Below are 25,601 nucleotides of genomic sequence, written 5' to 3' on the forward strand. Positions count from 1 at the left end.
GAGTCAACACTAAAAGGCATCATCATGTAGTTTTAAAAAAAAAGTTTCTTGTGGAATGGCTGGTCACATGTCAACACATTGAGGTGAAAAGAAAATGCATAAATCACATTTTTTATTTCAAGTTGTACATTGATCCCTTGCTACTACAGGCAACGCAGTACAGATTTTAAATACAAAAACAGTCAATGATACATTTCAGTAAATCTACAGCTGGAAAAAAAGTTAAAGAAATTATTCAGGGAGCCAAGCTCAGTTGATATGCAAAATATCAACAGATCTGTCTGTATGGTATGTGTTGGATAAAAAACTAAGCTGATAAACATCAGTGTTAAGCTACATGAATACATTTTAACATTACTTAAAACAAAAAGACATTTTGAATATAAATATTGTGAATATAGTTCAACTTGATGGCTATAGTAACAACATGCTTGTTCTCCCACATGAAACAGTAGTGTAAAAATACTTTGGTAGTGCAGCGGATTAAAATCCACACAAACAAAATGTGCATATTAGATCCTTTATTGAACAAAAAGCAGCAATTGGAATAAACCTGGGTTCATCCGTTCCCTGTTTCACATAAGTGATGCGTCTGCTTGTTTATTGCTTTTTGTACGCCTGCAGCTGTACGTGAGCAGGTGTGTGGTTTTAATGTGCAATATGTGCTTTGCATGTGCAATACTTGCTTAATTACTTTTGTTTTTACACCCAGCATAAATCACGCTCAAAATATAACTGCTGGATGTTCAACCATATCTGCACCTCACCCAAAATAAATCTATAAAATCAAACATAAATAATCACCCTTAAATAAATACACATACTCGCAGACCATTTTTGATTTGAGTATAGATTTGAAGAAAGGCAGTCGTCAAAGGCCCAATACTTTGATCAACAGTGAGATGTTCTGAAGAGTTGCCTCTTCAGATGAGACAAAAACCTGCAGTCCTGTTTTTAAAGATGCTGAAGTTGTGCCATATCATTTCAGTTCTCCAGACAGGGACACAGACTCAACTCACTCCCCTGCATTGTTTTCTATACGTCCTATCTCAGATCTGGCAGGTCAGTGTTTCTGGACAGTCTACTGTCTAAGATTTTGAAGTAGAGACTAAAGATGATTTTTAATAGGAACGTCAGGGTCACAGCACACTACATTATTTTACCTGAATTCCTGGTCAAAATATTACTATGCCAGGGTGCAGGTATTTGCACCCGTGTACAACACAGAGCGAGATCACATTTGGCATTATTAAAAAAAGTTGGAGGTGTAAATGATCCCTTTAAAACACATTTTAACAAAATGATAGCAAATAATGTCAGGTTTGTTCCCTCTGTGCCAGATTGTCCTTAATCTGTGCAAGAAATTAGCCGTTAGTGTTCTGCAAGGGAGGCACTCTTACAAAGTTTTCTCGAGCAGGATCGCGTTGAACCCCGTCACGTCACTCTTCATGTCTGGCTGCCTGTCAGCGTAGAGAAGTGGAGATCGCTGATAGTGCAGCTTTACGGATCCCTGAGTAGAAAATACATTTAATCATAAAAATACTCCAGATGATAAAAATGTGAGATTTAACAGAACTTGTGTGGCTGTGCTCTCACCTTGGGTTGAGCCCGTATGGAGGCGAGCTCCTGAGAGTACTGGTTGGGCTCCACCTTATAGTCCCCTTTTCTGGAGGGCAGGTTGAGGGAGGCCATCACAGCTACCATCTTCTGGAAGCCTGTGGCTGTCAGAGACATAGTGATGGACGGGGCTGAGGCCAGAGCCAGGCCCATGGGCCACCCTCGCACTGTGACGGGCTCCTGGATGGTGGAGAGGTGCACCGAGCCGCGCTCCCTGATCACAGGGTTCAATGCTGGCACGTCCTCCTGCAAAAGGTCCTTTGCATCATCCAGTTCTGCCTCAGCCAAGGCTTTCAATAGAGCCTGCCACAAAAACAAAACTAATTTAATTATCCATAATTCCACGTTTATTTATTTAACAGGGCCAATGCACATTAATAAACATTGTAAATGTTCCAGTCACGCAAAAGGCTATTTCTTTTGGAAGTCTTTGTGGTCCTCAGACTACCGAAGCTCTGAGAGGCAAGTGAGAAAAACAAGTCTGATCTAAATTGTTTATGACTTGAGAACAGGTGAGAAAGAAAGGTTTTGACAGGATAATATTTAAAAGGTGCTAAATACAAAGTTGAGAGAAAATAGTTGTTTGCTGTTATATTAATGTTCTGAATATTGTTATTGATAACCTTTTAAGTTCCTTAAATATTCCTAATTATCTTTGAAAGCGGTAGCATTTTTTTATTTTGCCAGGACAATTTTCTACTTCCCCCCCCCCCTGTTTAAAGAGATAGAAAAGTTGACTGTCAGGATCACAAGTGTTTGTTGTCATAATATTCATCTCCACCACAAAAGGCTGAAGTGCACCACTACCCCATGTTCTAATAGGACTAAAATCATCAATGTTTTCTTACAGGAGAGTTTTAATTTCTCCATGCACTGTAAAAAAATAAAAAATAAACTGCCAAAGCTTTTTTCCACCTGTTTTGCCACAGATGAAAAAAAATGTAGGCAACTTGGAAGAATTATAATTTAAAAACACTTTAGGTTTTGGTCATACGCGTTCTGCTAACACGCTGATTATGACTTAAAACAAAGATGATGACAATGTGATAATGATGATAATAATGATGATAATGTAATGTAATGTAACAATGTCATTAGTTTTGCAGGTATTTGGTCAGTGGATCACCAGAGTTATTATAATTCATCCTGAGGGGAACATGAATTGTGAGTTCAAAGGTCAATGCAGCAGCAAGAAAACATAAGAGGCTAAATGTATTCTTTGCAAAGCTCACCCTCCACTTCCTCCAGGTGTTCTGGATGACAGCAGCTGCTCTGTTCCATCTCCGGAGCTGCATCCTGACAAGCCAAGACCGCACCGCTGCAGGAGGTATAAAACACACTCAACATCGGACCAAGCCATTTATTCGTACAAGTTTAATCTGGACATTGTGGGAACAAATGTTTATGTTCTCCAGTTCAGAAAGAAGTATCAAAAGAACATCTTATATTAACAGTTAATCAGATGAGCTGGGGGATAAACAGTGTCAGCACGCAACCATTGTGTACAGACTCGGCCAGCTGGTTCCTGTTGGCCAGACAGTCAGGTCAAAGCCAGCAGACTCATTGGGAGTGAGGCCACAGAGCTCTACAGATTCCACTCCTGGCCAGGGCATTAAAGACTTTACCTGCTTGGATCAGAGTAGCCGACTGCTGGCGGGCGCGACGTCTGCGGTGCTGGTACCGCAGCCAGCAGCACTGAATGGAGAAGGCACACTGAGACAGGATCTTCTTCCTCTGATCCTCCAGCAAATCTAGCTGTGAGACAAGAGCCAGCGGCTGATCAGTACTCCGAAAAAGACCAGAGCCTATATTAGCTTTACAGGCCGGATAAATAAGTAACTGAAACACCCAATAAGGACAATATGACCAGATTGAAAAATAAATTCTTGGTAATATGTAGGACAATTGCAAAATACTTCCCAGGCATTTCCTTTTCAAGCAATACATACACTTTAAATGATGTGTATATAACTGACTGACCATCGACTGAGTGAGAAACACTTTAGTCCTTCCGCAGTGCACCCATGAATTGTGTTTTTCACTGTCACGGTTGTGCAAGGGGTCAAACGCCTCGTGCTGTAACACAAGGTTGAGGAGCTTCTCCACATCTTGCCGTAGAAGGTTGTCGCTGTCAGCTTCTAACACAGAGAGGAATTGGAATTAGAGTGAAGCACTAGAGACATAATTCAAGTAAGGGCAGATCAGCACTAACTGTCTACAGCAGTGGTTCCCAAACCTTTTCTGCAGGGCCCCCCTTTTGTAGATAAGAATATTTTCAAGCTCCTGCTACGACACACGTACACATCTTTAGCTTCCAAATCCACCAGAATTTATTTTAAACATTGTAATTCATAAAACTGCAACTTATAAAATAAATAATAAAGTGACAAATCACCTTTACAGTGGAATTATTAAAACTCTAACTATGTAACAGCATTTCTGCTTTCAACATATTTTCTCAAAATGACCTCTCTGGCTTTTAAAACTTAAACAGCTCCCCGAGAGAAAACACTAAAACCTGAACATTTTCTTTGCAAAGCTTACACCTTTAATCACCACATCAAATCCTCCCTCAAATCATCGCCATCAATGAATGTGACGTACGACATCAGAAAACAGTCTTTGTTACTGTCAGTCGCTCTATCCACCTGCAGAGCAGCGGCTGTCTCGTCACTCGTCATTAAGCTGCTCCTCTCTGTCCTTTACATCATTAATGCGCCTCGCCATAGTATTATTTGACAGAGGAATAGCCTTTAGCTTGCTGGCTGTTGCTTCATCAATCATTGTGGAAACCATATCGATAGCAGAGGGAAGTATTAATTCCTCGGCTATAGTGTGCAGCTTTTCACACTTTGCCACTCTGTAGCAACTTTATATGAGGTGAGTTGAGCGTTTGAAGGCACAGATGCAGCTTCAGTAAAGTGACTCTGCTGTGCGCGACAGTTTCTGAGTTTGTCTTTGTGCTCCGGATGTGTTGTCTCCAAGTGGCGTCTTAACTTGTTCGGTTTCAAACTGTCACAAGCTAGTATTTTCAGACACTCAACACACTGTGGTCTCTCCTCGTTACCCACCTAATATGATATGCTATGCCTCATCATATTTTCTTGTCTTGACTTTTGCTTGGGAAGCTGGTGAAGATTCATCCTCTGCTTGCTTTGCGTTTAGCTGGGAGCCCTGTCACAAACTTGTCCATGTTATGCTAGCAAGGCTCAAGCATGCCTCATTCATTTGCCTTGCCTTGCCTTGCCTTGCCTTGCCTTGCCTTGCCTTGCCTTGCCTTGCCTTGCCTTGCCTTGCCTTGCCGCCCCCCCCCCCCTGCAATAGCTCTGCCCCACTTTGGGAACCACTGGTCTAGAGATTCACTTTTACCACACAGTATTTGTTTGACAGTGTGTCAGTCAGTGAGGTAAAAACTGGATAAGCGTGAGAGCACGGAGAAATTCAGAATCAACAGCAATACTGACATGATTACTCTAAATTATATGAATATTTCAAAGCTGATAATATTTGGCACCATTATTATATATGTTATAGTGAGCAGGTTCATTGATCATTCATACAACAAGACTTAAAAGTCTTCAGCCATACTGGTGGATCTATGGGGCTGTACTTGAGCTAAATGCTAATGACAATGTTAACATGCTGATGTTTAGAAGGTATAATGCTAACCATGTTCATCAACTTAGTTTAGTGTGTTAGCATGCTAACATTTGCTAATTAGCACTAAACACAAAGTACAGTTGAGGCTGATGGAAAGGTCATTACTTTTGCAGGTCATAACTCCAACTATTGGAAAAATTACAATTTTGAGGAAAAGTCAGGGGATCATTAATATTCATCCTGAGGGGAACATGAATTGTGTATCAAATTTTATGGCAAACCCAATAGTGTTCATCATGGTGACAGTAGAGGAAAAGAAGGGGGATTACCAAAGTCAGTCAAATACATCCTCTGTGGATCATGAATGTCTGTACATAATGTAATATTAATCCATCCAATAGTTGTTGAAATATTCCAGTTGGGAACAAAGAGGCTGACAGACAGACCAACATTGCCACCCATACAGCAAAAAGCAGCTGAACAGTGTGTTAAGATGAATATAAGTCAAAGCACTGACTGTAAAGAAACATGAAACAACATGCAAAGCAAGCTCTGATAGTCAGAGGTGCATGCATTTACCTGGAAAGTTCATAAGATGTTGCAAATTGTTAGAAGGTCCTGTTTTTATACACCAAATGGGAAAGTCCCCAGGAGAGTAGAGAACTGAGGATCTCATTTATTAAGAGGTCTAATGAAGGAAAAGGAGAATAAATCAGCTGACCTAAAGAGAGGAAATAAAATCACTCTTTGTCCAAAGCAAACATGTCAAAATTGATCCAGCAACAAACTGTACTTACCAACACAATGTCTCCCCGACTTGAAATTAGAATATTTTGCAATCAGACCATACCGGTGCATGAAGCCTTTGAAAGGAATTCTGCACAACAGAAATGACAAGTCAACCAAAATCCAAGCGAAACAAAGCAATACATTGATAGAGGCGGTTCACTACAAAATCAAAAATACATATTTTGTCTTTTACCTGTAGAGCTATTTATCAATCTAGATTGCTTTGGTGAGTTGCCGAGCGTTGGAGATATCTGCTGTAGAGATGTCGGCCTTCTCTCTAATATAAGGGAACTAGATGCACTCGGCTTGAGTTGCTTAAAGCGGCAAAAGAATACATTTGAAGAAAAAAAACCCAGCAATGTCTGTTTCCAGAAATCATGACCTGGTTACTCAAGATAATCCACAGACCTCGTTGTGAGCAGTTTCTATGTAGCTATTTTCCTGCTACTAAACTACACTGGCCAACTGTATCACCGGGCAGGAGGGAGTATGAATCTACTCCTGGACAAGAGGCTCGGGCTCACTAGTTGGAGGGTTAGTATGGTTGATATCTCCAACACTCGGCTACACCAAAACAATCTAGATTAATAGATAGTACTACAGGTGGGTTCATCTTGGGGTGAACTGTCACTTTAAGATTAAGAGTTAACAAAGTAACAAATGTCACCTTATTGGAAAGCCAGCAGCACTAATATGAATAGTCTCCACAATCCCACAGGCCTCCAACTGCATGATGACCTGACAGCAGACAGAACATATCAATTAGAACATTTTTCTTTTATGAAAGTAGAAAGCATTGCCTCTCATTATTCTCGTGGTGGCACTGCTGTAAAAAGGACAACATCTACCTCCTCCTTTTTGAAGGTCAGGGGCTTGCAGTCCGGGTTGGGTTTGATGCAGCGAGTGTAGTGAGGAGTTGTGGTGTGGAGGATCCTCATCAGGCTCTCCAGGGAGTTCTACAATCGCACATAAACATCTTCAGTGCCATGACCAAACCCTCCCAGGAGGAACTCTACAGGCCTCAACAAGCTAATATAACCCTGGTGATAAAGGCTATACTTGGCTCCCACCTTGAACTTGGACACCACAGTGACTTTACTGAGCCCCTTGCTAGTTTGGCTCTCAGTTTCCTTGTCAGAGAAGATCTGGTGAAGCAGAGAGTTGTCAGACTTCTGAAGCAGGTTGACGACCTCTGGAGGCACTGGATCCTAAGACACACAATCCAGTAGGAGATGAGTGGATGTGATCTGTGATCAACTTCATAAAAATAATTATTCTTACACACCTTGTTTTTCTCCACCATCCCCTGTATCTGGTAGTTGACCTTGCCAGCGTAATGTGCCACGGTGAAATGTGGCTCCTTGCTGAACTTGTCCCAGCTGATGTTGGCATTGTCATGGAGCTCCTTCTCCAAACGAACCCTCAGTGTCTTTGCGTCTGAGGCTCGGTTAAGACGACTCTCCTATAGCACAGGTATGCAAAATGTTGTCAACCTCCAATTTCTACCGATACTTATATTTAATGATAAATAAATGTAGGGATTAACCAAGAAAATGCATTCATGGAAACAAAGGGTAAAAGTGCTGTAGGACGTTTTCAGTTGTTAGCTGGTAGGTTTGCGGGTTATGCAAGCTATTTTTAAATTAATAAAAATGGGATAATTAAACAAAAATTACAAAAAATAAATAAATAAATGAATGATACAGCATACCTCATTAAGAAGAGAAAACACACTGACGGGGCTTCCTTCTAGAAGATCCAGACAGCTCTGGTTATCTTGATATTTGACAAAAGACCACCGCAACCCCTCGGACACATATTCCTCCTGGGAGAAGCAGAGATAAACATAAATATTCAATTACAGATTACATTTTTCACATGACACAAGGTACAACAAGTTGTTCTGTTTACGATCAACAGACAATTCATAGAGACCGAAGAAGCGCCCTGAATGTCTGAACACAATAAGCAGAGAAACTACGGCTCTCCTGCGATCACTGCATGGAAACAGAAAACTGATAGAGGTACCTGCTGAGCTCTGAGATAATGAGCCACAAAGTGCTGCTGCAGCTTCTCATTGGCATAGTTGATGCACAGCTGCTCCAGGTTATTGATCTGGAAACGCTCAAACCCGTACACGTCTAGAACTCCTGGAGATCACAGAGGAGAGGACTGTGTGGGCTTATGAAAAGAAACTAGGAACTTTTTTTTTTACAAATACATATGTATATATAATGAAGTAAAAGACAAAACGCTTTTACCTATGAAGTTGCACCATATAGATTTGTCTGCACATATGCTGTTGTTGATGAATGTAACCAGCCATTCAAATAATCTGTTGAAAAAAAGACAAACTCTTACTCAAAACATAGACAGCCTGTAAATCTAAAGAGTGATTAACAGACACATCTTCCTCACTGTTTATTGTAAACAAGAGAGCGTGATGGTAACACATTTCAGTGTTTGGTGGAAAGGAGTGTTTGACGACAACTGAGGACAAAAACAAGTGCCTGCTTGACTGGTCCTTTATCACATTGCTGTGTTATCTGATCAAATCCTCATTCTTACTGGGCGTAGATGACCTTGGCCAGGCAGTCTCTCCTCATGCTGCACTCTGCCTGGGAACAGGGCTTTAACACGCTCTGCTTCCCCGCCTTCAGCATCCTCACTTTTAAACACATGTGAAGCTCATCTGCAGGGACACACAGCAGCTCAGCAGCCCTCTGCAAGAAGTCTAAAACACAGGCAGGAGTGAGAGGCAGGCTGTTAACTACGTATTTCATGTTTGTTGAGATATTTTCAGGGACCTACGGAAGCCCTGAGAGGCAAGTGAGAAGAACAAATCTGGTGATCCATTGGTCTGTCAAAGTCTGACCTAAATGTCTCTCTTGTGTTTGTGATTTAAGAACATGTGAAAAAAGGTTTTCCTGGATGACACAGGTGAAAAAAATAAGTTTTTCTGCAATCCAGCAACATGCCACGTGAAATTACAACCTGTATGTATCCTTCAAAATAAATCCCTTTAGCATCATTATGTATTTATGACAGCCTTAACTGTTTAGATAATGGAGATGTTAAGCACTCAATAACAGAAAGTGAGTGATAAGAGTTGATTAAATATCTCAAAGAAATCATATCCAATACCTTGCGACTGTTCATCTAGGTTACAGGGTTGTGAGTCATCGTTTGAAGAGGAGAAATTCACATTTCCCAACTGCAGAATCCCTGCTAATATCTGTAATGCATTACAACAAACAGAGAAATTAAATCCTGTGCTTAGAGGGAAAGAAAGATAATTACACAAATGTTTACAAACAAGAATAACTGGATGCTGGTGTATAAACAGATAATGAGTGACAATATAGTAAAACATAATTTAATAAGAATACTGATAAAACATGTCTTCATAAGAGAAGTTATAATTGATGTCAAATACTTTGTTGATCAACACTTTAAAATGTCCTTTTATCTGCTTACAACTACATTACAATGTGTTTTAAACTATTCGTTTAATGTTTATAGTTTTTATAAATGCTAAATAGAGGGGGTTAAATGTAAGTGTTACCAATGAGGAGAAACTTACCCTGAATAATTGCCTCTGCCTTTCTGCATTAATGGCCAGACAAACCATTGCATCGAGAGTCTCATGAAAAGAATCCTCTATGAAACATTACATGAAGAGAAGTTACTTGTTAGAATGACAAACGTTTATCAAATAAAAAGACAAAAACATGCCTAAATACAGAAATTAAGACCAACCTTCAACTGTTTTTTCAGAATTTGGTAGCCACACAAAACGTTGGCCATGTGGCATCTTCCACTCTCTTCTCTGCTCATCTGTGGCCCCTTTCATCATCTGAAAAACCATATTCTCTCAGCATCGACGGGTACATATGAATGCGTTAATGTCAAACTTAAATGCCACATGCATCTCACCTGGTAAAAGATGTGGAAGTTCCTCTCATTAGCTGGTTGGCAAGCCACTCTGGTCTTCTCTAGCAGGTACGTCTGCACAGACGCCCCCACTAACAGCTGATACCTTCATGTAAAAGATAACATATTGAACAGATTAAACCGACCAACGACTTGTTCTGATGCTATCTCACGTGATTAAAAGTGCAGCAGGGTCAGTTGTAAGTACCTGTCTAGCTGGAGCTGGATGTACTTTCCAAAGCGACTGCTGTTGTTGTTCCGTAGCGTACAGGCATTGCCTACGTGGAGGGTGAAGTGTTTACTGAGTGACTGTGCACACTGGTTATTTTCACATCAAAGCTATTTTTCAACCTGGTAACTTTTTACCATGTTTTGTGTGTCCATGTAACTAATGGGGGAAATATTTTTTGAAATTGGTCCAGGGTTGAGCGAGAGCTGCAGCCGACAGCCGTTAAGCAATGTAATCCTTAGGGAAATTCTGCATCGCATTGTACGTCCACTAAAAGTGCTGGTTTTTGCCACTGACTGCTCAGATTGTTAAGTGTCTGACAACATTATGGAAAGGACCATATATTTTAGAGGGGGGGGAAATCTAATTCTTTATCTTTCGCTGTTTGTTATTGTGTCGAACGAAGACTCGCTGTGAAATCACGCGAGAAGGTTTGGCCTCATCGATTGTCAAAATCAGCTAAATATTCAGCCACGACATTGAACATGTTTTAGGTAACACCAAGCTACACTTTCAGTACTCACTCATGATTTCACCGTTGTGTTCCGGTAACAAGTCACATGACAGAATAACAAACAGACTGGGTTAAGCATAAGGTAAAGAAAAACCTTTGATTTCTCTGTAGGGTCCTCTCCATAATGTGGTCGGACACTTATAATAACAATCTGAGCCAGTCAGTGGCAGAAACAAGCGTTTTCAGTGGTCGTACATAGACGGTGGGCAATTGCCCAAAGGATTACTTTGCAGCTCGTATAGCAGCTGCTCAATACTGGATAAATATTTTAAAAAAAGGTTGTGCCCATAATTCACTTAGACACAAAAACATGGGTAAATAGGGTCCAGGTTGAAAAACACAGAAGTCTCCCTTTAATGAGACACCAGTGATCAGTTATCTCACCAAAAGCCTCCATGATGGGGTTGGAATCCAGCACCCTCCTCTCTATCCGCTCCACTGTGTCCTGACTCTTCAGCACTGAGGAGGCGGCCGCCACAGTAGCGTAGTATTTCATCAGGCAACGAGACGTCCATGTCTATAAAGAAACAAATCACAGATCCACTAAAGACTGTGTCTACTAATACTGTGACCCAATGTGCAGCCATCACCTCGGTTTAGGTTTTGGACTAGCGATTATTCTCCTCATCAATTAATCAGTTGGATAGTTTTATGATTAATAGTTTAGCCATAAAATAGCAAAAAATGCCCTTCACAAGTTCCCAGAGCCAACCATGCCATCTTTTGTTGTTGACAATTTGTTGTCAACTGAAACTGAAGGATACCGTCGCTGTTCTTGACAACTATCTTCCTTATAGATTTCCCCAATTACCAAACTAATAAGAAGTCTGTGAAATGAGAAAGATTATGACAAATTGCCAACAGATGTTACATGATTTCTGTAAAAAATGTAAACTGTCACATCACAAGAAGTTTTTTGTACATTCAGAACAACAAATTAACTGTTTTGAAAATGATGCTTTTGTATTTCAGTACCAACAGATACACATTCAAACTGCCCTTACGATCTAGTACTAACAATTCCCCAATCTGTGGCAAGTAAAAAAGCCACTGATGGTTTGAACCCCCGATGTAGTAGGTTACGTTTACTCTTTAGGATTAACACTCTATGTCTCAGTTTACCTTTCCTGCACCGCTCTCACCGCTGACCACCAAGGATTGGTTCACTGGCTCCAGCTGGCCCTGAACATTCCTGTAGGCTTCTTCCGCCACAATAAAGATATGTGGTTTGAACTCCTGCTAGCCAAAAACAAATCAGACTTAATACAGATGCTGGTTACTTGCACACACACACACACACACACACACACACACACACACACACACACACACACACACACACACACACACACACACTATGGCTGCCAAAAGGTGGGCACATTTTTGTAGACCGACTGACAGAGCAAGCTATAGAGCTGCTGGTCGCAGCTAAAAGTCCTATAGAGAAATATACACAAGTTAGCTGAAATGCAGTGAGAGACAGCTGTGACTTTTTAAATACCTGGGGCTGAGAAGCACAGTGATACTCCTTCATTACATCCAGAGAGTAGAGGTCTGGGATTGGCTGGAAGGGGTTTAGAGCCACCAAGGTGCAGCCAGCATGGGTGTAAAACACATTCACACTGTACCTGGCCTGCAGGCATTTCAGCACTACCGGAGGAAAATAAATGACATTGTTAGACATTAACAGGAAAAAAACAGAAAAGCCAATATTTTACCAATGATAACAAACAGGGAGAAGAGAACACTAGAGAAGACAGTAGCATTAAAATGGCAAAGATATGTTTATCTATAATAAAGTATATTTACTATATAAATCCGGTAACAGATGCAGCATAATCAGTCCAAGAGCTTTGAAAGAAAATATCCTACATAAATGACCTCTGCTGTTATTAAGCTGTACTGTTATGTTTTCTCTCCCTTGGGCTGAAATTAACACCACATTGAAATATAACCTACACTCGTCACAGAGTATAATGACAAACACTGATCTTTTCTTATTCCCAATCACACTGCATTTTTGTGTCGAGACAAAAACGAAGAGTGAAAATGACTGATTATGAAAAGAAATGTTGCACATACACTTTAAGATATTATTCTTCATATTTACCTGTGGACCTACTGTATTTTAAATGTATAAGGAGTACAATACGTTTTGGGAATGCGTGTGCCTGCCAGCAAAGTAAATCATGCCCTTAGTTCACTCGTGTGAAACTTGTTTTCTCTCATTGTGTACATTGTGCACAGCAGTCATTAATGCATTTTTTTTAATCATGTCTGCAGATTTTATCTTGACATGGTTAAACAATACGCAGCAAATGCTGCAATCCAAGGTGACATGAGCTGGAAAACATTGGGTCACACTGGCTGTGTTTTTGTAAATAAAGACAAAGTTGATGCAACATATCAAACACTCAGTACTCACTATTTGATGGCATGCATCTTGAAATCAAAGTGGAAAGTGTTCCTTGTTAATCAACTAACTAACCCCAAATGTATACTATGTGAAAAGACTTAAATGTCACTTAGTTGAAACAGCAAGCCCCATGATGCATCATGTTTATAAAGTGATTTAGAGAGTCAAGGCCCAAGAGACATTACAGCCCTATTTGTTACCTGTTGTCGGGGTCACTGGGTTGACTTTGGTGAGGTCGTCATAAGTGTGGAGTTGGTCTTCATCAATGAGGAAGGCCTGAATATCTCCCTCCAGTGAATCATTTAGGGACGGGTGAGGAGAATAGACTTTCCGGATTAATCCTTTCACCTATGTGAATGAGGCCAAACGGAATATTTGTGTTTAAAATAGGAACTGACACCTTGTAAGTCATGCCAACGTCAAGTCTGATAACAAATGTAGTATTGTCAAAATAAGGATACATTTCCGAGCTCTATACTCATAAAAGTACAACAAAAATAAATCTTATTTTGTGCTTTAAAAAAGGTCAACATTCTGAGGGTCCATACAATCTGTCAAATCTTCCTGAGTTATGAAGAACTTAAAAATTCCATCTCTATGCAATTAAGGGTTTAAGTTTTTATTCTGGGTTTTGAGAGAGCTGTCAAACATCATACAGATTACAAATGTAAATCAACTACTAATTCTTAAATCACATGCTATTTTCATTAACACTATGGTTTACTTTAAAAGACTGTAGTCTTTTAAAGTAAACCATAGTGTTAATAATGTAATAATAATAATAATAATAATAATAATAATAATAATAATAATAATAATAATAATAATAATAATGTAAGCCTATGGGCTATTGTAATAGCCCATAGACTTACATGGGCAATTGCTAACATACATCTGTTCAGAACCAATTTGGTCAATGCGTCATGCGTAATTCATTCAGTCACAATCACTTCAGGTTGACAAATGGAAGTCTGCTTTATCCTGTCAAGATCACATGGCCTGGACCTGCAACCCACTTGACAACAGTCAACAGGTGCTTTGTGCTGACAGATTTAATCCAATAACAGTTAGCCTACATCCCATCATTCTGTAGGTCATTTTAAAACGTGCTTAACTATAATCATCTTAATGTCATGAATGTAATACTTAAGTACACAGTGCATTCAATCTAACACATAATGTATATTTAACACTAATTACAAGTATCATGTTATAGCAGTATGTTATAATAAAATAAGTGGCTGAAGTATACATAGGCTATTAACAAACAAAATCCTAAATGGGTGTATGATGAACAACACGTAAACAGTGATTTCTTAAGTTTTGTGAGCGATGTTTTAGTAACATTCGTCCTGTTCTGCTATTCTCATACCAAACTCCAGTCAAAAATCTGTCAATTTAGTAAATGTTGTTTTATATAGGCGACTGTCACTACTACTCCCTGAAATTGTAGAAAATGTCTCAATATTTTGAGCAACAACACGTTATAGCAACGTGTGTTAGACATGTATGGTGCCATTTATTGGTTAAAACTTCTACTTCGAGTACATTCAAAAGTGGCCCGCAGCTATTTGACTTCACTCACGTTCCTCAGTGTGTGTGTGTGTGTGTGTGTGTGTGTGTGTGTGTGTGTGTGTGTGCGTGCGTGTGTGCGTGTGTGTGTTAATGTTAACTTCCAAGCAAGGTAGAAACACGTTGCTAAATTAAAACATTACATTTGGCGACATGAACTCCACGCATTGTAGGGACTATTTTCATGTGGCGCATTAAACGTTAGATTACAGTTATTCTGTCATAGCTTCATAGAGCATTTTACAAAGCCTTTGAATACGAACAAACCAATCAAAAATGAGAACCGTTACACATTGATAAAGGTAAGCTACTCCAGGTCAAGGTATCAAGTTAACTTATCATTAACTTTTACATTAATAAAATGAAAATAAAACCTCAAAACCACCATTTGAGAAATTGTGGTCGAGTCTTCCCCGTGTCTTAACTTACCGTTCCCCCTCCATTTCTGTGTCCTGCTCTAACGTCACGTCGGTTGTCCGCAGAAGTCATTGATTTCACGGTACCGGTACCTTCGTGTCGGTCTTAAAGGTCAGCCGAATACCTTAAAAGAAACTACGCCTATATTCTAATTAAGCCGAGTTGTGGTTATTGTACACTGCAGTCGTGAACCTCAATATTTTCCATTACAGTTAGAAATTCCTCAGGGACAACTTCCCGTGTCTGCTGCCTTTCCGACTGCCTCCCTAACTCCTAAACTACACACGTGTTCCCGCCCTCCCGATGATGCTTCAGGGGCCCAGCTGTCAACCCGAGGCTAAGAATTACACGGTTTCCCCCTGAAATAACTCTTACTTTGGAATCTTTATGACATACCTTTTTTAATGCCATTTAAGTAAACTTAAAATGTTATGTTTTTCAATTTCAATTTTTTATTTTGAGTATCTAAAAGTAGAGACTCCATTATGCGTGTATCAGTTCCCTGAACTGAAGTATATACTAAACCATAGCTCTTTGAGTGATATATTTATACTAAGGTTAGTCTAATAAACCTAGTATTTTTCAGAATATGTTTATGATAGAAACTCAAGTCCTGGTTATGTTGGAAGTTCCCAGAAATCCGAGTTCTCTTGAATGCGTCATGGGTCAGAATACGGAAGCACAGGAGCTCTCCGTTTGTTACTGTACTGCAGGCATCCTGGTGGGTTAGGTTCGGGACTTAAAGCAACTGCAGATAGGTATGCTGTGAGACAGGTATTTTGTGAAGCTATATTTCCGACGCCTAACAGACAAATCCGTGGTAAGTACTGATCACTAGAAAGAGAAGTACCCTGGTAACGTATTAAACATCGTAGTAGACTATAGATCATTAGAGCACTCAGTGAGGACTTAATAATGACTCGTGGTGGATGCTAGTGACATTCCAAGTGAAACCTCATTATTTTTACTATGATATTTTATATAGGTTAGCCAACAAACACAGACTGCTTTAGCTGAAAATCAGTACAATTAATTGTCACTTTTATACGTTTAAATCAGAAAGAGTAGCCTACCAAAGGCCTCTAAATTCAAACTGGGTGCTTTCATAGTGTCATAAATATTGTTAAATTCCCCAGTGTCTATTGAACCTGTTCATCTTTATTTGTGTCTAAATAAAGTCGTGTTTCTCTGATTTTAGTAAATAATGAATTTGAATGTTTGCAGGCCATGTCTCAGAGGGACCTGAAGGAAGCGTTTATCAGTAACCTCAATGGGACCAGTCTGCAGGAGGTGGCACTGGGCTCTTTTCTCACACCTCTATGTCTCATCAACAGAGGACTGATTTTGACCCTTTACTATCAGGCCAAAAAGACTCTTCCGCTGCCACTTCCACTGATTTCTCACCTGCTTCTAGATTTCTGTCTGCTTATCCTTCCCCTCGTCCTGTCGTGCACCGTGCTGAGCAGCGTTCTTCACCAGGTCATCTTAAGCCTAACCTTTGTTTCGGCATGTGTGCTTTGCTACATCTACCGTGTCAGTTATCGTTCTGCTCGGCCCCCACAGAACACAGTCAGCACCTTCCTTCAGAGTCACGTTAAATTCAACCAAATTCCCTTTGTGACCATCTTTCGAGTGTTTGTGAATGTGAAAACAGCCATAAGCATACTTGCCGTAGACTTCAGTGTCTTCCCAAGGCGATATGCTAAAGCTGAAACCTATGGGACAGGGGTTATGGACTTTGGTGTTGGAGCATATGTCTTTGCAAATGCCCTCGTCTGTCCAGAGGCACGGGGGAAGAACATCTCGGGATCCAAGATGAATCACATCGCTAAGCAGCTCCTGTCTGTGTGGCCCCTGGTTGTTCTCGGCATGGGAAGACTATTGAGCCTCAAAATGTCTGGCTACCAAGAGCATGTGACTGAATATGGCGTCCACTGGAACTTTTTCTTCACACTAGCTATTGTCAGAGTTGTGGCTTCTGTGCTTTTGGCTGTTTTACCAGCCAATAAATCATGGCTCATTGCTCTTCTGATCAGTGGATTTTATCAGTTTACTCTGGAGACATCAGGGCTGAAGGCTTTCATTATCCACAACAATGACAGAGAAAAGGACTATCTACATGCTAACAAGGAGGGCATATTCTCTGTAGTGGGCTATGTAGCTATCTACATGGCAGGAGTTCAGGTTGGACTCTATGTGATGCAACCCAGATCCAACGTTAGACAATGGCTCCAAACCCTTTTTAACCTCCTCTTGGGAAGTGTTGTCCTGTACACTGCTCTGTACGCATGTCAGACACTTGTGGAGCCAGTCTCTCGTCGCTTAGCTAATTTACCTTTTTTCCTCTGGAGTGTTGCTCAGTCTTTGTTCTTTATGTTCTGTCTTGGTACAGCTGATATGGTTTTACTGTTTTCCAAAAGAACATCAGGCTGTCACTTAGTGCCCTCATCGTGGAATTTGTATAAAAAACAATCAGACTCTGACAAAAAGACGGGTGAGATAGAAAGACACTGTCTTGTTCAAGCCGTCAGCAGGAATCAGTTGTTATTTTTCTTGCTTGCAAATGTCATGACAGGATTGACCAACTCAATAGTGGACACACTCGGTTGCAGCAGCACATTTTCAGTGTGCGTTTTGCTGTCGTACATGTTCGTGAATTGCTTTGTAATAAATGTTTTACATTTCTGGGGAATTACACTAAAATTCTGGTAAAATTGTATTCCTTAAACAATGTTCTTTTGTGTGTATTTTTGAAGTTTTTTTTATGGGGCTGGTGTGACATTGAAATTCAGGACAATTAGAAAAAACACTGGGAAGATGAAATGTTATAAGAATATATTATCTGTAATGTTGAACATACTATTGTACATATGTTTGTGTAAGCAAATAAATGCATGTCTTAATAAAATGCTTTCTCCAAATAAGTTTTACAATATAATATGAAACCAAACACGAGTGTTTTTAAATTATTTGTCTTTCTCTATGTTTAAAACAGATGAGTAATTGCTGCTAAATCATGCATTCTGCTTATTTGTGATTGGCCTATTACAAAACATATCAGTTTAGTTAGTAGAATTTTAAGACAAGCATCTGAACTTTTCATAAAAGGTAAAATGGCATTTAAAATGATGCAGCAATTGAACAGCCATAAATCGTGTTATATGTATGAAAGGTAAACAAATAATAATATTATTATTTCTTGTGTCTTACTTCCCTGGTTATTTATTTCATTACTCCAAAAAATAAGGCCCTGGGGTTCAAATCTAATATAGCAATATCATGAATACAAAGGAACAAGCCAATACGTCGAAATATGTACATTTTGTCTTTCTCACTCTATATAAATAACGCGCCGCCTGGAGGCCACACGCATTACGACGTCAGTTACGACGTGCAGAGGGCAAAGGTCAAATCAGTAATGAAGATTTCGCCACCGTAGCAGCCTCACTCACTGTCGCACTTGTTTATTATTTTTAACGAGAACTTTCAGAAGCGCGTAAGTAAACACAATAATTGGTCTTAGTCAGATCTCCCTTTATTTTGCCACGGTGACATATTATAGTCAACATTTTTAAACGTTTGTACGATAAACTGATGAAAGTGACAGTTGCTAAGTAGCCAGTTATCCAGTTCAACTTTATATTAGCCGTATTCAAGCTCGCTAACGTTAGCTTTGTAGGACAGCGATGCTAACTAGTGAGTTAGCGAAGTTTGCTGGCATCGATAGGGCGTAGACAAAATATATCAATACTGCAATATATGTATTATTGGTTAAGGTATTATTACCTCCAGTATAAATGAATCACATGAAAATATTGTGCATAGAATACGCTGACCGGCTTCCTTAGTTTCTAAAATCGTACTGGCAAATACAAGTAGCTAGCAGGCTAACTGGCTAGCCGTCAGTTAACATACGTTCGCTTCATCCTGCCCAGTATATAGCTAGGTGTTAGCGTGTTCAAACTTATCGTCATTATTTAAATCATTTTAGCCAATAGAGCTACAACCCCATTTTACAAACAAAAACGTCATTCACCTTTATCCATCCAAGCTGTCGTTTCTCAGGTGGTTTTGCTAACTAACTAATCTGGGTCAAGCCAAATCTGTGCGTACTTCGACAGTGTTAGTAACGGTAAATCAGATACTATCAACGTCAGGAAATTGTTGTATTTTGTATTTTGTACCGTGTTTTATTGCCTGTTGGTCTGTAAATTAGCTTATAAGGATGTTGCAGTTAGCCAGCAATGACCTGCGATAGATTAGCATTAGCTTGGTGTAGCCTGTGCTGAAGTTATATGTGATTTTATATGTGATCAGTCGGTCTCTTGTCACCTGCAGGTGATCTGCACCACAGCCAAACTGGAAGAAGTCATGGCACGTCTGGTAGCAGTTTGCAGGGAAGGGGAAGAGGACTACCCATTTCTCGCCAGACAAATTCCCCTGTATATTGATGATTCACTCACGGTTAGTAAACTCGCCCATATTTGTGATCACAAAGATAATATTACATATAAGATTACAGGTGTCAAGTGGCTAACTGAACCATAAGCTTCTTTAGGTCAGGTGTTCGCACTCTATCAGCTCTCGATTTCATGTCCAGAAGTAAAGGCCAGGGACAAACATTTCACTAACCTTGTTTCACAATCCTTTAAATAACTGTAGATACAATATTAATAATAGCAAATTAAAACCACGTTTCTTTATTATTTCATGAAATATTACATTTGTACACCTCAATGTACACTTCAAATGTCATTGTAAACACTGTTTATTTAGAATGGTAATAATTCTGAGTTGGATGTATCTGTTTATCGTGTATCTTTTAAGAAACTAATGAACATGTGCCAGTCATCAGTGTGAATCATTTTTCTGCCATATAGTATAAACTTTAACAACCAAGAATATTGCCTTGTGACAATTGTCAGCATGGCTGAAATAGATCTCTGAGGATTTCTATAAATAATGTAAATTAACAGTTGTATGGTATCTCTTGTCAGATGGTGATGGAATTTTCTGACAGTGTCATGGATGTTGACAGCCAAGAAATAAACACGTCTCATTGGAAACAATTTTCTGAGGTAAGTTGGTGAGGTAGTTTTAATTTTTTTTGTATACAGGAGCTGCTTAGTGTGTATTTTGTCTTCATATGACTTGTCAACAAAGTGGTAACAGATGTATGATTCTTTGGCTTTTAGTATCACTCCAAGTTGAAGCAGCAGGACTTGAATATTGCCCTGATGGTGACTTCCAGAGAGGTGTACAGTGCATTAGCGCAGCTGGTGCCATGCGTGGGCTGCCGACGAAGTGTGGAGCACCTCTTCTCACATTTAGTGGAATCGGGGAACCCAGCCCTGGAGCCCCTAACAGTAAAACCCAAGGGCATGCTCTCTGTCACCAAAGCCTGTTTAGCAGATGTTAAGAAGCTCTACACCCTCTTCTATGTCCACGGGTAAGATACAAAGAAGTGTGTTTCTTTCCTTTTCACTGCTAAATCAATCATACCATGTCGCAAAAAAGAGTACAGCCAAAATAAATTGCAATATGTGACGTCAAAACGAAATGCTTTTTGGTTTTGTTATAAAACTATGTACTGCTATACCATGCTGAAATACTGCTCTCTAGTACAGGGTTCCTACATCTAAAGGCACATTTGAGTTAAGACTTTCCTAATGCCACAATTAAGTTTAAGACCAACTTTAAAATAACCAAAATTGAAAGAAAAAAACCCTTATTTAGGGTTGGGGACAATTTTGCCCAAATGGGTTTTTTTGTCCAGTGAAATAGTTAGATGATATACTTCAAATGTATATACTTATATACTTCAGAGTTTGAAACGCTTCCTGCACAAAATGCACAGAGCCTTATATACGTTGCCTTATACCGGTTTCAGCCCTGCAGTGAAATCTTGGTTGTATAGCTCATTTTCATTGAATTTGCACTTCCCCATGTCATTGCTAACTACTGGGATATTATAAAGTTTCTTTTTTTTTTTTTTGCAGGTCAAAGTTGAATGACATGATTGATGCGATTCCAAAAAGTAAAAAGAACAAACGCTGCCAGTTGCACTCTCTAGACACACACAAACCTAAACCTCTGGGGTGAGTAATATGACCATCTTTTGTCTTTTTTCTTTCTATAAACGACATTAAGGATGTTACCGTTAAGAGACTGCATTTTAGAAGTGGAATACTATTTCTTCCTAACAGGCTGATCAGTGTGTTTTTAAGTTGGGAAGGGGAACTGTAGTGAAGGGAGCACAAAGAAGGGCAGGTGTTAAGAGCTACACTGGAAGACGACATATGCAGCGTCTTCTTTCCCTTTGGACAGTTTGTGTCCACCGTCGCGTAGACACAAGCCAGGATGTCACTATCACTGTGTACCATTTGATGTTTTTCATTCGTTTTATCCCTGGATAGTTGATTATATACACAAACGTAAGCCTTAGTTTGAAAGTTGGTTAGCGCTTTGACAAACTTTAAAATTAGACGGAGCATGAGCCAGATATTGGTGAGAGTTGGTGGAGACTAAAACCTGATCTAAAACCTGCCAGCTGGTCAGAAATGGGACCCCTGATGATAATAGTGCTCCATATCTGCTGGATTTCTAAATACTGTGAGTTATTGTTTAACAATTTCCTAATAGGCATGTGAGTGTTGTGTATACAGCTTGTTCCATCATCCCAAAGTTACCATAGAAATCAGTAGTTGCAGGTTTAAGAGATGTGTTGGTATGGCTATAATAGTTGTCTGTTTGTTTACAGGGGAAGCTGGATGGATGTGTGGGAGCTGATGTCTCAGGAGTGCAGGGATGAGGTTGTCCTCATTGATAGTGCTTGTCTCTTAGAGACACTGGAGACATACTTGCGTAAACACAGGTACTGTGTCAACCTTTATTTCCAACATGTTTTTTCCCCCTCTTTTAAATGCTGTCAGGTTTTCTTTTTAAACTGACTTAACTGCGTTGTCATTTCTTGTCCACAGGTTTTGCACTGACTGTAAGAACAAAGTTCTGAGGGCATACAACATCCTGGTGGGGGAGTTGGACTGCAGTAAAGAAAAGGGATATTGCGCTGCCTTGTACGAGGGACTATGCTGTTGCCCCCACGAACGCCACATCCATGTGTGCTGTGAGACCGACTTCATCGCTCACCTCCTTGGCCGGGCGGAGCCTGAGTTCTCAGGAAGCTATGAGTAAGTAAAGGTTTAAACGGTGAATACTACAGAACTCACTTTTACCATTGATGAAGTCAATTTCATTTGAGGCATTTTCTATCATGCCATGATCCTTACCTTGCATTTAAACATTCGGTTGATGATATTGTTTTTGTTTTGTTTTAAAGACGCAGAGAGCGACATGCCAAGACTATTGACATTGCACAGGAAGAAGTCCTAACCTGTCTCGGTATTCACCTGTATGAGCGGCTGCACAGGATCTGGCAGAAACTACGAGCAGAGGAGCAAACCTGGCAGATATTGTTCCATTTGGGAATTGATGCACTACGCAAAAGTTTTGAGGTACAGAACTTCTAAGCCAGTTGTGTGTAAGGTATCATTTCAGACTGATCTTATCAGATGGTAAATGCATTATGGCTGTGTGATGATGGCTTTGTTACCATGCCCCTAGTTGGCCGTGGAGAAAATGCAGGGGATCAGTCGGTTAGAGCAGTTTGTCGAGGAGCTGTCCGAGGAGGAGAGGGCCAAAGAGCTGAAGCAGGAGAAAAAGAGGCAAAAGCGAAAAAATCGTCGCAAAAACAAGTGTGGCTTTGACGTAACAGAACAGGAGGGAGAGGACAAGGAGAAGACTCTGGATGAGGTAAACCTCCACCAACAGTGAGGGTTCTGGGACATGAAGCTCTCCTTGCACAAGATGTCTGCGTTCATCTGCAGCTACACATTGTTTGCCTGTATTTATTTAAGTCTGTCCCACATGGTGTTGCAGGGTTCACTTGAGTCTGTGGAGGGCGATTGCAAGGTCTGCGGTAGCCACGATGAGGAGGCCGGATGTGATCAGAGTGCCGCCAATGGAAGCACTTCCTGTAGCTGCCCAGACAACACCAAACAGGGTAAGAATGCACACAGGCTGACATGGCGGTCCTTCGAACTAACACGTAATTTGTTAAAATTAATTGGAACTCAACCCTTATACTGTAAGCGCCCCCCCCCCCCCATTTATTTTATTTCCCACGTTTGAAAAAAAGTTTGACTTTTTTTAAAACAAAAAAGTGACAGCCTTAACAGACATCACTACGAGCCATTAAACTTGTATTTATAGATGTTTTTTTTGTTTGTGTTCCTCCAGATTTGTCTCCCCACAGCAATGTTAGTGACTGTGGCTACTCCTCAAGTATGGAGGGCAGTGAGACAGGATCGCGGGAAGGCTCTGATATTGCCTGCTCTGAGGGAATATGCAACCATGCAGGTCTGGTTTAAGCAGCTTTAAGATGCTGAGGACTTATAATGTCTCGAGTCTTCTTCTTTTTCTCACAGAGTGTCTTTGTTTATCTTCTGCAGGAGATGACTCCAATGCCCATCACTGTGCTGAAGACAAGGAGGAGGAGGAGGAGGAGGGGGAGGAGGGATTAGACAGCTGTGTGGACTGCTGGCCACACTCTGTGGAAAACACTCAATGCAAGAGTAAAAAGAAGAAAAGGAAGGGCAAGGGTTTATGCAACGATCAGGTAAGAGAACAGACTGTACAATCCACATGCTCTATGCAGAATATCTATCGCTGTGTATCAATTAAAGTATGCACATTTCCGCAGGGACAAAAAGGGGAAGGTTGTATGTCAGATGGGAACACAACAGGTCCACCAACATCGCACACTTGTCGAACCAAATAAATGTTTTCCTCCTTATGTGGCGATACAATTGCCAGCATTGCACTACAGTTACCGTGGGCAATGTATCAAAATAACCTCAGCCTTGATGAGAGTCCTCCAGAGGCAAACGCAAGTCTCATGGAACTTCTGGTCAGTGAGAAATGTAGTTTAAAATACTCAGAAATAGACCTTTCTCACAGGAGACGATTTGTCTTGTTTAGGGCTACAACTCACCGTTATTTTCATTAGCCATTAATCTGTCGATTTTTCTTTTCTCGATTTTAATTGTTTGGACTATAAAATGTCAGAAAATAGTGAAAGATGTCAATCCCAGTTTATCAAAGTCCAAGGTCATAACCGTAACCTTTTTAATTGTCTGGCTTTGTCAGTCCAAAACCCGAAGATATTCAGTTTATTTTTAAATAAAGCCAAAATAATCAAGAAATCTCTATATTTGAGAGGCTGAAAACTGCATTTTCTGACATTTTTGTATGAAAGATTATTAAAATAGTTTCCAATTATTTTCTGTCGATCTGCTAATCAATTGTTGTAGCTCTAGACTTGTTACAGTGGGACAAGCACAGTTGCAACTCATAACATTAATGATAGCTCTGCCATGCTACTGAGCCATTATTAACTGGCAAGGCCCTTGAACTGGTAAGTAAAATAAGTGGAAATGTCTGCTGTATGAAAGATCTAGTTTATTCTTTAAAGAAATAGCATGAGTTCCTTTTTATTTAACTACATTTTTCCTTTTCCCTAATAAGAATTGATTATTACACTGGGTTGATTCTGGCTCTTGTGTGACCTCCTGCGCTCCGCTTGTGTTCTTAATACAGGATGAGTCAGAAGTGGCTTCAGATGAAGAGAATTGTCTGACACAGGATGAAATCCAAGCATTTTTGGAAAGAAACCAGTCCTTCTACAATAACCGCCACCAGTACCGACAGCTCCTGAAAGAGAAGTTCACCAACTACTGCCGTGCCACTGAGCTGAGCAAGCAAGTCTGTGGAAAGTGGTTTACCACCACCAGTGTCAACTAACTGCACTAATGGCATCTTCCCTGGGAAAAACTCTTGTGACCACTGCTGCAACAACTTTAGAAAAGATAAAATTCTGAAGTACATTTGATGTCTTGTTCAGTCATTTCTTCTTTGAAGTAAATGTGATTCTTACTTTCTGTTGATCATCTCTCTATTTTGCACTTGTACACCAACACACTTTTCCATTTAATTTCTTGGCCACTTTCTCTCTTTTTACCTGTAATTTTTCTCTTTGACCAAGCCTAGCTATTTGTTGTAGGTCTTGTGTAGGGTTATTGGGTAAGAGCACAGTGGAATCACTAATCAAGCTTTACAAGCGATGACATTAGGGATACATTTTAGGAGTCTTAGTTTATGTTTTCTTTTTACATTTCTTTTTTCTGTTTTGTTTCTCTTTGGTGACACTTTAGTGTATTGGTAAAGGTTGTACCATTAAATGTGTACAGAAATTCTAAATATAAAAGATTTTACAGAGAATAAACATCCATTTGTAATAAGGATTTGGGTGTGATAAGAGCGCAATGTGCAAAATTGACGAAATAAAGAATATTTATTAATATGCATTATAAATTTGTTGTGTTTTTTGACCTGTATATTCTGATTTTAGAAGATAGATTAATACTAAAGTTCTAATTCTGTGTGCCACTTGGTCC

At 39.9% G+C, this 25,601-nt stretch overlaps 3 protein-coding genes across 5 annotated transcripts; 2 read left to right on the forward strand and 1 right to left on the reverse strand.

The window, feature by feature from the left end:
• Positions 1–95: 95 nt before the first annotated feature.
• myo19 (myosin XIX) lies at positions 96–15,339 on the reverse strand. Of its 3 annotated transcripts, none has more exons than XM_029448705.1 (24): positions 15,100–15,339; positions 13,299–13,446; positions 12,184–12,332; positions 11,805–11,918; positions 11,067–11,199; positions 10,148–10,217; positions 9,943–10,045; positions 9,766–9,862; positions 9,590–9,666; positions 9,151–9,241; positions 8,575–8,740; positions 8,268–8,341; positions 8,035–8,156; positions 7,718–7,831; positions 7,292–7,468; positions 7,077–7,214; positions 6,855–6,962; positions 6,674–6,744; positions 6,015–6,094; positions 3,598–3,755; positions 3,243–3,372; positions 2,850–2,935; positions 1,597–1,920; positions 96–1,510 (listed from the first exon to the last, which is right to left on the reverse strand). In XM_029448705.1, the coding sequence occupies exons 1-24, from the start codon at positions 15,157–15,159 to the stop codon at positions 1,397–1,399; spliced, it is 2,904 nt and encodes a 967-aa protein (XP_029304565.1). In that variant the 5' UTR covers positions 15,160–15,339; the 3' UTR covers positions 96–1,396. The 3 variants fall into 3 exon arrangements, with proteins under 3 accessions (XP_029304565.1, XP_029304566.1, XP_029304564.1); XM_029448706.1 differs by having other exon boundaries at positions 3,598–3,752; positions 11,805–11,921; XM_029448704.1 differs by having other exon boundaries at positions 11,805–11,921.
• Positions 15,340–15,762: 423 nt separating this feature from the next.
• pigw (phosphatidylinositol glycan anchor biosynthesis, class W) lies at positions 15,763–18,162 on the forward strand. The gene is made up of 2 exons (XM_029448267.1): positions 15,763–15,907; positions 16,312–18,162. The coding sequence occupies exon 2, from the start codon at positions 16,315–16,317 to the stop codon at positions 17,797–17,799; it is 1,485 nt and encodes a 494-aa protein (XP_029304127.1). The 5' UTR covers positions 15,763–15,907; positions 16,312–16,314; the 3' UTR covers positions 17,800–18,162.
• A 297-nt stretch (positions 18,163–18,459) lies between these two features.
• ggnbp2 (gametogenetin binding protein 2) lies at positions 18,460–25,581 on the forward strand. Its single transcript, XM_029448798.1, has 13 exons — positions 18,460–18,583; positions 19,426–19,551; positions 20,085–20,165; positions 20,283–20,536; positions 21,087–21,185; positions 21,848–21,961; positions 22,068–22,277; positions 22,427–22,601; positions 22,711–22,899; positions 23,026–23,149; positions 23,386–23,505; positions 23,598–23,764; positions 24,745–25,581. Exons 2-13 carry the CDS (start codon positions 19,459–19,461, stop codon positions 24,946–24,948), a joined length of 1,830 nt encoding a protein of 609 aa, XP_029304658.1. The 5' UTR covers positions 18,460–18,583; positions 19,426–19,458; the 3' UTR covers positions 24,949–25,581.
• Positions 25,582–25,601: the final 20 nt, after the last annotated feature.

The sequence above is a fragment of the Cottoperca gobio genome, chromosome 14 (assembly GCF_900634415.1).
Source record: "Cottoperca gobio chromosome 14, fCotGob3.1, whole genome shotgun sequence".
NCBI lineage: Eukaryota > Metazoa > Chordata > Actinopteri > Perciformes > Bovichtidae > Cottoperca > Cottoperca gobio.

What these genes read in the sequence shown, in the direction of transcription:
- myo19 (XM_029448704.1), bottom strand. Translation starts at nt 15,159, where the DNA reads ATGACTTCTGCGGACAACCGACGTGACGTTAGAGCAGGACACAGAAAT. An exon ending in CCCAGTGACCCCGACAACAG is followed by an intron (nt 12,333 to 13,298) that starts GTAACAAATAGG and finishes TTCCTCCGGTAG; the next exon opens with TGCTGAAATGCCTGCAGGCC. An exon ending in CCCCATCATGGAGGCTTTTG is followed by an intron (nt 10,218 to 11,066) that starts GTGAGATAACTG and finishes CCCTCCACGTAG; the next exon opens with GCAATGCCTGTACGCTACGG.
- pigw (XM_029448267.1), top strand. Translation starts at nt 16,315, where the DNA reads ATGTCTCAGAGGGACCTGAAGGAAGCGTTTATCAGTAACCTCAATGGG.
- ggnbp2 (XM_029448798.1), top strand. Translation starts at nt 19,459, where the DNA reads ATGGCACGTCTGGTAGCAGTTTGCAGGGAAGGGGAAGAGGACTACCCA. An exon ending in AGGAGAAGACTCTGGATGAG is followed by an intron (nt 22,900 to 23,025) that starts GTAAACCTCCAC and finishes ATGGTGTTGCAG; the next exon opens with GGTTCACTTGAGTCTGTGGA. An exon ending in GGGAATATGCAACCATGCAG is followed by an intron (nt 23,506 to 23,597) that starts GTCTGGTTTAAG and finishes TATCTTCTGCAG; the next exon opens with GAGATGACTCCAATGCCCAT.